Source organism: Lynx rufus, unplaced genomic scaffold, assembly GCF_022079265.1.
Source record: "Lynx rufus isolate CCGP_SWC_20201006 ecotype Redwood Valley unplaced genomic scaffold, mLynRuf1.p SCAF_7, whole genome shotgun sequence".
Classification (NCBI taxonomy): Eukaryota; Metazoa; Chordata; class Mammalia; order Carnivora; family Felidae; genus Lynx; species Lynx rufus.
In genome coordinates, this window is record NW_025814889.1 from 24,436,697 (window position 1) to 24,449,570 (window position 12,874).

Here is a 12,874-nt window from a genome sequence, read left to right on the forward strand (position 1 = left end):
TTTTATATCATGTCTCTGTCTCTGGTGCTTGCCCAGTATGTAAAGAATTGAAAGCATTCCTCACATACTTCTGAATTGACCTAAATGGAATTTTGTTGAATTTGGCTACCCTGTTCAGTAGAGCAAATATATCTATGAACTATTTGTAATGTCGTAGTTGGGTGGAGTGAGGGTGGAACATTTACTTACAAAAATCAAAGGGCCCTAGGAGCACCTTGGTGGCTTAGTCAGTTGAGCATCCAACTCTTAATTTCAGCTCAGGTCATTATCCCAGGGTTATAGAATTAAGACCCACATTGAGCCCACACATTGGGCTCTGCACTGAGTGTGGAGTCTGCTTGAGATTCTCTCTTTCCTCTCTCTCTCTCTCTCTCTCTCTCTCTCTCTCTCTCTCTTTCTCCCTCCCTCTCTCTTCCCTCTCTCTCTCTCTCTGCCCCTCTTCCCTACTCATGTGCTCTATCTCTCTCTCTAAAATAAAAAAAATAAAAATAAAGGGCTTCAGGCTCATAAAATATTTTACTCTCTTTTCTGCCTGCTCACATGTGTTTGTCAGTGTTTTTTTGGTGAATTATAAGTTTAGGTTTGAGTATGAGTCTTAACTTTTAGAAAACTAAGGACCCCTTTAGGAATCAAATAAAAACTAAGACTCCCAGAAAATGTATGCTGATCCAGAAAAATGTATATAATCTCAGAGAGTACTCAAATCCCTTGAGATCCACCTGTAGATTCCTCAGGTTAGACTCCACAGTTTTGAGCCACTCAGAGATTTCTGTGGACTAAATATGTGAAGCTCTTTTAGAGTCCTCATTTTATCTTTGAAGTTACTATTTCTAAGATACAAAGAGTGACTGCATTCTACCTCTTTGGGTTGAACTTTTTTGTTATGGTTATTTAAATTCTGAAAATCAAATGTGAAATTCGGTGCCTCCTAACACAGCCTTTTGTCAACATAAAGTAACTAAGACATTAGCCATGGCCCAGGTATTTTCTCACTGCTGTTCTCTAGTGGATGGTGTTGAATGTCTTGCTGTTTTACAGGAAGAAGAAGCAGCCCTAGCCAAGGCTGATAAAATTAAGCTAGCATTGGAAAAACTGAAGGAAGCCAAGGTCAAGAAGGTAAACTATGAATCACTTTTGCATGGGGCAGTTAAGTTAATGACATTTATGCTTAATGGAAAAAAAAAAAAACTAAAATTTCTAGTGGTGTTTTCCAAATAGGTATAATTTTTTTTTTTAATTTTAGGACAGATAATTACATAGTTATTCTTTCTGTGACATCAGTTAGCTCATTTGTGATTGATAAATAGGGATCTATGTAATATAAATGTGGAAGTTTCCAAGTTTCCACCCCCAGGGCTCCCTCCCCTGGAGGCACCCTCTTGTTCTGCTCAGCTGTCATGTAATAGCAAGTGGTGCCACCTTCTGGGCCCACTTAACTGGGTCAGAGCTCCGCTTCCATTGGCCTTCCCTTAGTCAGCATTTCCCCAGTTGCTTTTGTACATTTTTCATCACCCCTGAGGCAACCTCCAGCCCCGCTGCCCGCCCTAGATGTCCTGGTTATTTCCTGAGATCTCAAATGTTTTGACTAGTGCTCTGGGTTCAAAGTTGCATATATTTTGAGTGATCTGTCTAATCCTATTCTCCCAATAAGCCTGCAGTTTCTTTGTGTGTTTTCTGCAGACTGTAGGCTTTCCAGGAACACATATATTACATTATCATAGAAACACGTGTATTTAACCTCAGTAGAAGAGCATACCTAATAACAGCTAAGTGTTAATGATAGTTGATTTGGTAACTTAGGAGAAAGATGAAACAATCTTATTTTACTTCCTGAAGCATATGCCATGTCTGAGACCACTTAAGAACTTCTTACTTCTAGCTGGGTAAATTGTTCTTTTCACAGAGCATAAGACCTTATATTCCTGCAGTACCTATCAGGGTTCCTTGGATGAAAGTGTTCAATACATGCTGAATAATATTCAGTAAATAGTCCTTGACTATCCCTGGGTCCAGACATTCAAGGTTCATGTGTGAAAGTCTTCCCAGATCAGTCTGGCTCCATTCATTCTAAACATGCATGAAATTCTTTACCATTATTCTTCCCAGTTCTCTACATGTGATTAAATTCTGTGTCAGTTATTGGAATCCTACATCCTCAGCTGCCTTGCCCTTCTGTCCCCTTGTACTCATCTCATTAAGCCCTGGCTAAATCCAGCTCTCCTCCTACTCAGTCTGCCCCTCACCAGTGCCTAGGCTTCCCAACAGTGCAGGCACTCTCCCACTAACCTAGGAAACGATTTCTACCTGGTCTCTCCTTTAAAACTTCCAATACCTTCCACATCCACATTCTCTCAGCTAATGATGTTGCTCCCTGTTGCACTGAGAAAATAGCAGGACTCAGAAGGAAGGTTCCATAAGCTCCTGACACATTTATCTTCCTGCCTGCCTGCACCTGTGACATAGAGTCCATAGTCTTTCCTGTAACTGTTGATGAGCTGTCATGTTTCTGAGACCAGCTTCTCATGTGCTCCAATTCCCATCCTGTCTTCTTGCCCCTCCCATGCTAAAGCCTCCCATGGTGCCCCATCTCACACAAAAAAAGCCCAATCCTCACAGCACTTGAAAGCCCCTAGATGGTCTGGCTGCCCGCTGTCCCCCACCATTTACCCCATTCTTGCCACCTGGTCTCACCATTGGTCTTCAGACACTCCAGGAATGCTCTGGCCTCAGGACCTTTGCACTTTACAGTGTCCTACCTCAAAAGCTCTTCCCCAGACACTGGTGGGTTTTCTCTGTTCCTCTCCTAGGTCTGGTCACCTTCTCAGTGAGGCCTTCTGATCTGACATTGCACTCACACATCACCACTACCCCCACCCCTTCCCACTTTCTTTTTCTCTTCTGTGCTCATCACCATCCAGCATACTATCTACTTCTATTTATTGCCCACATCTCCTCCTCACCCCCACAGAAGTTCCTCCAGGGATTTTTGTGTTTTCTTCACTGACACACCTGCATCCCATAGAACGGTGCTGGGTTTACAGATATACTCCAGTTCAGGCCATGTCTCTTCCTGTGTAGAGTTAAATTCTAGAGGGGGAGTAAGTGTTAGGAGGAAAGTAAAGCAGAAAGAAGTGATGGAGAGTACCTGAGCCACTCCTAGGTGGACCTAGTGATGGGGGAGGCCTCTCTGAGGAGACACCACTTAAACAAAGACCTGGGCAGCAAGAAGAGGCCAGCTCCCCCTGCACACAGTTGGAGAGTGTCCTGGGCAAGCTGGGTGGCCATTGTTCAGAGAGCCATTGAGTAGGAGGGAAAGTTGAGGAGGAGTTGAGGTCAGAGAGGCAGGCCAGGCCACACAGCCTCACAGACCCAAGGAAGAGTCTGGAATGTATAAGTGCATTGGGAAGCCATTTGAGGGTTTTTAACCAGGGATAATATCTGGTTTTCAGAGATCATCCTGGATACTTCATGGAAACTGGAAAGGATGACAAGCAGGGTGGCCTGTTCTACAGCCCACATTGGCACAGTGGCTCCCTGTACATAAACGTGGGCCACAGTGGGTCACTAACTTTATCTGTAGGGTAAAAACACAGAAGGAAATGAGTACAAAGAAAATTCACAATTACTTAAACTATTTTAAAACACCAGACTGTTTGTGAAAGGGGGGCCACATTGGCTATATTTTCAGAGGGGAAGTGAAAAGAGAAGTCGATTGTTAGATAAAAAGGTAGGACAGCTAGCTTGCTCAGTCGATTTGCTTCAACTAGAGGTTAAGAGACTGGGAGGAGATAGCAGCTGTTTCCTGCAGCGTATCAGAAAGCCAGAGAACTTCAACCATAATTTAGGTGAGGTGAATTGTAACAGTAAACACAATGCACAACCTGTCTTGATTCAACGAAGATGTCAAACAAAGCCACTCTGTGTACGTTTGAGTTGTACATTTGGTCTGATTTCAGACACTCCAGATACGGTCCTTAAAACAGAAGCCTGTGAGCACAGAACATTAAGAAAATGACAGAGACAAAAATAAAAAAATGTATATAAAGAAAGAAAGAAAGAAAGAAAGAAAGAAAGAAAAGAAAATAACAGAGACACTTGTACATTACTAACATGACTAAGATGTACTCATACATAGTCTGCAACATAGAAATGGAGTCTGAAGTACTCTGTAGTACTCAAGTACTCAAGTACTCTGTAGGGTGTTGACATCATTTTGGATTGCAAATGATGTACATACAGCTTATGTTACAAAGCTTTTGGAACTGGAAATGGGATCAGACTCACTCACTAACTTCATGTGTTTGTTCATTTGCTTTAAAGCTCGGTGACACAGGAGAGCAATTCCATGTGTCAATTTTATCATGGAATCAAAGAAAATGTATATAATTTTCTTTGTATATGATGTATAGGATCATGTATATGATTCTAGGATATTCTTTTATTTAACAACTTGCAAAAGAAAAAGAAGAAATGATAGAAATCATGAAGTTCTTACTGTAACAGATTAAAAGGGGAGGTTTTTTTCATTTTTGAATCATTCTATCCTGTATCAAACAGTATAGATATGAAAAGCGCTCTGCTTGCTCTATCACATAACTGGGATCTAGCAATATTATGTGTTAGTGTAGCTATTCTTCAGCTTGTAAATGTGACAGAAGCTGTGAAGAATAGTAAATACAATTTCTTCCTGCTAAAAGTTGCCAGCCTTCTCTTGTTTTTTTTCTTTATTTTCCAAGTTCTGTAATTGTAGACATTCATAACTACATGTGGATTAAATTTAGTTTGCAACTTCTGCCAAAAAAAATAAAAAAAACAGTTTCATCACTGTGAAATTATGTGATTCAGTTTTTGTCCCTCTATCTAAAAACAAAACACAAACATATGTTTTCTTTTCTCAAGAATACCTAAGCAAAAATGAAATGTGGTCAAACATCATTATTTTTTCCATCGTGGAGATTAAGTCTTCTAAATTCTAACGTTGGCCATGTTTTCTTAGGACATGTAGCTACTCCACATCAGTAATTCTCAGCAGAGGGGTACCTGGGTGGCTCCATAAGCATTTGACTCTTGATTTTGGCTCAGATCATGATCTCAAGGTTCGTGAGTTCAAGCCCCACGCTGGGCTCTGCACTAACAGATTTCTCTCTCTCCCTTTCTCTCTGCCCCTCCCTCGCTTGTATGCATTCTCTCTCACTCTCTCTCTCTCAAAAATAAAGAAATAACCTTAAAAAATATTTACAAAAAAATACTAATAATTTTCAGTAGAGAGCAGTGGGTAGGCCTTCCACAGAAAATAAATCATAATAAAGCCCGCTATTTGAGGATTTTGTGTTTCTGTACAACCCTCCATGCTTCATGCCTCAGGTCAGATGAATGTATCTTTGACTTTGTGGCACTTGGACCTATTGTTTTAAATACATCAAAAGACGGGGCGCCTGGGTGGCGCAGTCGGTTAAGCGTCCGACTTCAGCCAGGTCACGATCTCGCGGTCCGTGAGTTCGAGCCCCGCGTCAGGCTCTGGGCTGATGGCTCAGAGCCTGGAGCCTGTTTCCGATTCTGTGTCTCCCTCTCTCTATGCCCCTCCCCCGTTCATGCTCTGTCTCTCTCTGTCCCAAAAATAAATAAACGTTGAAAAAAAAAATACATCAAAAGACAAACATACAGGAAAAAAGCAACCTTCCATCAAGACGTTTCTGGGCTACAGGTTTCATAGGTTTTCAAGGGAGAAAAAGTATTCTGCAGACAAACCTGGACTGAAGGTCTAATTTGAATGATCCTGCGGAGAGGATACGCACTTTTGCTGCCCTGATGTCTTATGTTTCACTCTCAGTGTGCAACTGTTGAGAAAAGAAGGCATATGCTAACTTGTGGTTCCTTCGGGCCCCTCACCCAGATTTCTATCTCCACCCATACCCTGGGTTTCTATCAGTAACTCTGCATAACAATCCACAAGATTGCGCTCTTCATCCTGTTTCCTATAGAACGTTTTGGAGATCAGATTAGGTAGAAGTAGGACAGGAGAGGCAGTTTCTCAGGGGCTCAGAACCTAACCCAAACTTTTGGGGAGGAGAAATGTTACCAAATGTAACGTTTCTCCAGTCCTTCACTTTTTTAATAGTGGTAAGTCTCATCTGTGAATAACCAGTACCGACCCTAGACAAACAGAATAGGCAGAACTTGTCTTTATCTGTTTCACACTTCTCTTTTCAAGTTAGAATAGAAATGTAAGTAAGCAAGAGTGGTACCAGGCAGTTCTGGTTAGGGATGTTTCCAGGAATTCTCTGTATAATATGTATAGTTGCAGACACCTCAGGCTGATGGTCAGTCAGGGCAGTGTTGTCTGGAAAGGAAAAGGTAACAACATCTGCTTCCGGCATGGCAATCAGAGATAGACTCCAACTTGATTGACTCTCAGTAATGCTAATTCCCATGTAATTAGGTAGGATCAGTGATCTTGGTAAAGACTAAAATAAGAACACAGGGCTTTCCAGGAGTTGTAGGAAATCTTCCCCAAACATATGTGTGTAGTAAATTGGGGCTCAGTGGGCACATTTCCGCTGTTCCTTTTGAAGACTGGCTATATAGCACCATCATAATTACTTCATGAATGAATTCTCTTATATTAAATCAGAATCATGGTCTCTCTGGGGTGGGTGGGGGGGTCGGAATATTTTATAACTTTGACAAGTTGCCTGGGAAAAATCAGTGAAATCCTATGTCCTTATTGAAGATGAGTAAATTCTGCTGCCACCAAACCCTCCAGATTTGGAATGGGATAACTACCAATTTCACTGTGAACTCAGTGCAATAGAATTTTTTTAAAAAATGGAATGAAAAGTAAATTTGATCATTAATTTGCCTTCATGCCTCCATAATTCATTTTGCTTAATCCACCTCTAATCTCAAAGATACTCAGCTATGACACAGTCTGTAACCCTCCCGTAAGGCCCCTCAGTGGTATTGTGTTGCTATGTACTCTTGACCTTCAAAAGAATTGTAGTTTAACCAACTTGATCTTTTCTGTATCTTAGAACTCTTGGGTTGCATGAAATAGGACTCAACTCCAGCTAAGCAAAAGAGAAGAATTTATTATAGATATGCTTTCAAACAAGAAATGCTTCTGGGCTCCTGGATGAACCTCAACAAGTATAGAAAGATATCAGGAGAGCAGGAAGCCAGCACTTCTTTGATCCTGTTTGTTTTCTGTCTGCTTCACCAGAATGCAGGGTCTCTGAAGGCTGGGCGAGGATTTTGTTTATTATGCGTTTTTTTCAGTTTGGGTTTTTTTGTTTGTTTTGTTGTGTTGGCTTGTGGGTTTTTATTTTTGGTTTGTGAATAGGTTTTTCCATCTCCATATTTTTTGCACCTTAGGCAGTACTAAGCATATGAGTGAGTTCATATTGAGTGACTTTGCAGGAGACCTTCTTACTTAAATTCACAGAAATAATAACAACTTTGAAACCTTAATCTTCATGGCCTTCTCCAGTTGCTGAAATTTACTAGCTACCCTGTGGCTTTATCCTCAGCTTGTTGTCAAGGTGCACATGAATGATAACAGCACTAAATCGTTGATGGTGGATGAGCGGCAATCAGCCCGGGATGTTCTAGACAACCTTTTTGACAAAACCCATTGTGACTGCAGTGTAGACTGGTGTCTTTATGAAATATACCCAGAACTTCAAATTGGTAAGTCCCATCCTCAGTGTTAGACTGTGCTCCAAAAACCTGTGTGTTTGCTTTTTTATGGGATTTGGTCTCTTATTAAGAAGAATTTGGTTCAAGACTATCAAGATTTCCCATAAATCACTCCCCTTATGGCAGATTCAGTGCTTGCCTCTTCATTCCTTTGTGGTGAAGAGCCTCAGATTGTAACAAGTAGCCAGACCTTGGGGGATGTAAACACTATTATTGCCGCCGCTGTAGTGGTTCCATAAGAAAGAGGAAGTGATAGGATGAGACCTCTTACTGCATGCTTAGTAAGTTGAACATATTGTGGGAGGGCCTGGGTATCTGTCAGCTAATGTCTCTTTAGAGTTTGCATCTTTACACTATAGTGTAACTCTGCCATACATCAATGTTCATTTCCCCTTCCACCGTCCCCACTCACACTTTGTTTGGATGAAGAGGCTCAGCTCCAAAGAGCAAAGGACAGTTGGTAGAATTGGAGTAAAAAAAAAAAAAGTGAAAAAGCAATTAAAGAAATACTCTTGTTACTTCTTATTGTTAAAATCACTCAGAACAGTTGTCTCTCTCAGGAGAGCTTGGTGGAATACAGAATTGCCTGCCTTCAAAGCTTTCAGTGAATTTTTTTTTTTTTTAATGAATGAAATGGTGTACACTGAAAGAATCTCTTGAGGTATTTTTCAACTCTCTGAGTCAAATAGAGAAATGAAAGCCTTCCTGTATGTTTAGGTTTGGTTCAGATATGCATATGTAGTTTTTAGTGTCTTAGGGGTGATGTTTCAGAGAACATATCACATGTCTCATAGCCTCCTTCAGAGTTGTTTAGCCAATTATTGCTTCATGGTCCTCCTTATGGATAAGATGTTTACCTCCATCTGAGACTGTTTAAAGTAAAAAGTAAAAATGCAGATAAGAAAAAAGTGCAGTGGCTGGCCATTATCATGGTTGTCTGCCATGTTTTTTTGTGGAAAATAAGTTGAAGACCTGACACTGAAGAAGAAACATAATAGGGGTGTTACAATGTGACATCATGGAAGAATTAGGAATTTCTAAAAACCGATGAGAAGAATGAAGCATTGTATTTAACTCAATACTAGCTTAATTCTCTGTTGGAAACCCTAATGTCTTGGGTTGGAAAGAATGCTTTTTCTTGTTTCATCAGAAAGGATTTTTGAAGACCATGAAAATGTTGTTGAAGTCTTATCAGACTGGACAAGAGACACAGAAAATAAAGTGCTATTTTTGGAGAAAGAGGAAAAATACGCTGTATTTAAAAACCCCCAGGTAAGATAACTTGTATATAGTTAAACCATATAAAATATGGAGGATTTTTTTTAATGTCACCTGTGTACTAGCAAACATCATTCATTGTCTCACAAAATATTGCAAATATATTCCTTTAAAAAAACACACACACACAATCCAGGGGCACCTGGGTGGCTCAGTCAGTTAAGTGCCAGACGTCGGCTTAGGTTATGATCTCACAATTTGTGGGTTCGAGCCCTCCATCAGGCTCTGTGCTGACAGCTCAGAGCCTGGAGCCTGCTTTGGATTCTGTGTCTCCCTCCCTCCCTCCCCTTTTCTCTCTCTCTCTCTCTCTCTCTCTCTCTCTCTCTCTCTCTCTCTGTCTCTCTCTCTGTCTCTCTCTGTCTCTATCTCAAAAATAAGCAAACATTGAAAAAAAATAAAGGAATGCCTGTGTGGCTCAGTCAGTTGAGCATCTGACTTCCACTCAGGTCATGATCTCATGGTTCATGAGTTCGAACCCCACATTAGACTCTCTGCTGTCAGCACAGAGGCCTCTTAGATCCTGTCTCCCTCTCTCTCTTCCCCTCACCCCCCTTTCTTAAAAATAAATAAACATTAAAAAAAAATTTTTTTTGTTACATTTCTTTATTTTTGAGAGGCAGAGAGACAGAGCATGAGTGGGGGAGGGGCAGAGAGAGAGGGAGACAGAATCAGAGGCAGACTCCAGGCTCCAAGCTGTCAGCTCAAAGCCCGACGTGGAGCTCGAACTCATGAACCGTGAGATCATGACCTGAGCTGAAGTCGGATGCCTAACCGACTGAGCCACCCAGGCGCCCCAAAAATTTTTTTCACTTAATAAAAATACACAAACTCAACTCTTAGGTCATACGTAAACTATAATAGGCCCTTAAAGGATTCAGAAAGAATAGAAACCATTTTGTTTTTTTAGATCCAGCATCCAAAGCATATCTGTCTGTTTATTGATCCTCTTCTTCTATCCTTACTTCAATTTGGCTACATTAATTCAATATACCTTGATGCACTAAGGGTCATGAATGCTTCATGTTTTAAACACTCTTTTTTGTTGTTGCTAATACTTGGTGCTTACTGATGCTGAGATTACCAAAGAGGGCACCTGGAAAATGTACCATTTATTGTGATTTAATTGTATAAACAGTCTACATAATAAAAAGCATTATTCTCCGGGGAGCCTGGGTCGCTCAGTCACTTAAGCGTCTGACTCTTGATTTCGGCTCAGGTCATGATATCGAGCCCTGCGCTGGGCTCCGTGCTCAGTGTGGATCCTGCTTAAGAGTCTCTCATACTCCCATGCACTCGTGCTCTCTCTCTCTCTCTCTTTCTCTCTCTCTCTCAAAAAAAAAATGTTTTTTAAAAGCATTGTTCTCCATATTTGAAAAAGCTTCCTTCAAGTCATGTGTACAAGGATGTCACAGAAATACAGGCCTTTTCCCACTGTGGCCTCCAGCCGACTGTAATTGCATGAGGGTCATTAAGTCTTTTTTGGAAAGTCAAAGAACATTAAACACAGACAAGATCATTGGGGACATCCAGACACCTTTATATTTTACAGGTTAAAAAAACTAAGTCCCATATCACTAGAGGCAGAAATAGCAGGATACTAGAGCAGCTTTCTTGTGAGAAAATGCTCTTTCCCCGTACTGTGCTTTTTTCTAGAGTCTTCTCTAGGTTTTGTGGTGGTGCACTGACAAGAAAGCAATTAAATACTATTGTCTTTGACAAATATTGAACAATAAAAGTATGGTTGATGCTTGAACAACACAGTGTGGGAGGGACGTTAGGGGCACCGACCCCCTATGCAGTTGAAAATCTGTGTATAACTTTTCACTCCCCAAAAACTTAATTACTGATAGCCTGCTGTTGACTGGGAAGCCTTACCAATAACATAAACAGTCAATTAACACATATTTTGCATATTAGATGTACTATTCAGTGTGTTCTGACAGTAAGCTATGGAAAAAATATTAAGGAAAAAATCATAAGGGAAAGAAAATACAGTACTGTACTATATCCCCCCCCCACCCGCCAAAAAAAATCCGTATATAAATGGATCCATGCAGTTCAAACCTGAGTTGTTCAGGGATCAACCACAAAGTTTTCAAATTGTAACTACCTTCAATGGAATGTTTTAATGCCTGTATTAGTTAGGGTACCATCTTAGCTTCTGTGACAAAGAGACTCCCTAGATCAGTGGTTCAAACCAGCTAGAAGCTTTATTCTTTCTCACGTACCAGTGCAGACATAGGTGGGTAGATTTAGTAGGAGGCTGTGCCATTCTCAACAATAGCTTATATCTCTGGGCCCAAGGCAGCTTTTCCACCCGGCCATTTCCCAGTTCTTAGGGAGGGAATAAAGAGCCAGGGAACTGCACAACCACACTTCTTACTGGAAGGACCTGGAAATGGCACTTTTACTTCTGCTTCCATCGCATTGGCCAGAACTTAGTTACAGGGGATTTTGAGCTACACAAGAAACTGACAAGTACAGTCTATTTGAATAACGATACACATAACTAAAATTGGGAGTTGTATTCAGAGTCACCACTTTGCACAATTCCTCCACAAAGAAGTTTTCACATTGAGTCTATAAAAATGGTGCCCAGGCGCTGTAACATGGCTACAATATTGTATAACCAAGAGGAGAAAGAAGAGAATAAGTATAGGCGGATAGCTGCAGCTTGCCATGGCATCTAATGAATCAGTGCACAAAACATAACTACATGCTGTGAATTTTTACAAAGTGCACATCCCATTGAACTACCACCCACATCAAAATATAGAGCATGAGTGATACATCAGCAGACTCGCTTATGTCCCTTTCCAGCCATTGACCCCCATTACAAGAATAATCATGATCCTGACCTCTCTGGCCTCGGTTTTTCATGCTTTTTAACTTTGTATAAAATGGAATCATATCATAGTACTCTTTGGTGTTTACCTTCATTCCTTTTGTTGCATATGGCAGAACATGGCTTGTTCTTTTTCTTTGCCCTTTGGTATTCCACTGTGCATTTGTACCAAAATAAGTTTATCTGTTGTTATTACTGATGGACATTTGATTTGTTCCTAGTTTGGGGCTTTAACAAGTAATGCTGTTGACAACATTCTTGTACCTGTATTTTGTTGAACATATGGAGACTTTTTTCTTGTGTAATACATACAAGTACAATTGCTAGCTCATAGTTTCTGCGCATATTTAGCTTTAGGAGATACTGCCAAGCAGTTTTTCAAAGAGATTGTATGATTTGCCTCCATTAGTATTGTATGAGAATTACCGTTATTCCAGATCCTTGCCAGCCCTTGGTGTTGCCATTTAAAAAAATATTTTTTTAGCTGTTCTATGTGGGTGTGTTGTGGTATTTACTATGGTTTTAAGTCAAATTTTCTGTTGCCAAAGGCTTGAGTACCTTTTCAAATGTTTATTATCGATTTTTGTGAAGTGCCTGTTCAGGTCCTCTGCCATGATTCTCAGCCTCTTACCAGAGGGGAAATGTGGCTCTCAGAATATCTCAGCATCAATTTGTGGTTCCTTTATCTCTTGGATCTTGGCCCCTTACGTCCTGGTTGCCCCCATAGCTCTCCAAAACCTTCACACAGTTGTTGTTTTTTTAATCCAGATTTTCAAGCTGTTCTTTTGAAGCTTTGGTCTAACTACAAGCTACTGTATCATAGGAGGAGGCAGAAATCCTCCTGCTGAATTCTTCTGGATAATAATCTGTTCTTTAAAACCAAGTAAATAGATTCTTCTAATTTGCAATCACATTTAAAGACCATAATGGAAGTGGAAACATTTTTTAAGTTGCTGATATTAAGTATTTCCATTTTCTCAGTGTTTGGTTGGATAATATATCTTCTGTTCAGTACTCCATGTGAATAGCTACTTCAGCGTGCTGACCTTAGGGCTC

At 40.5% G+C, this 12,874-nt stretch overlaps 1 protein-coding gene across 1 annotated transcript in view; it reads left to right on the forward strand.

Annotated features, from left to right (window-relative positions):
* Positions 1-12,874, forward strand: part of APBB1IP (amyloid beta precursor protein binding family B member 1 interacting protein) — a 96,595-nt gene that overhangs the window by 44,208 nt on the left and 39,513 nt on the right. The window contains exons 5-7 of the mRNA XM_047066252.1: positions 1,039-1,116; positions 7,527-7,686; positions 8,846-8,967. Coding sequence (XP_046922208.1) covers positions 1,039-1,116; positions 7,527-7,686; positions 8,846-8,967 — 360 coding nt within the window. The remainder of the gene's footprint in view (positions 1-1,038; positions 1,117-7,526; positions 7,687-8,845; positions 8,968-12,874) is intronic.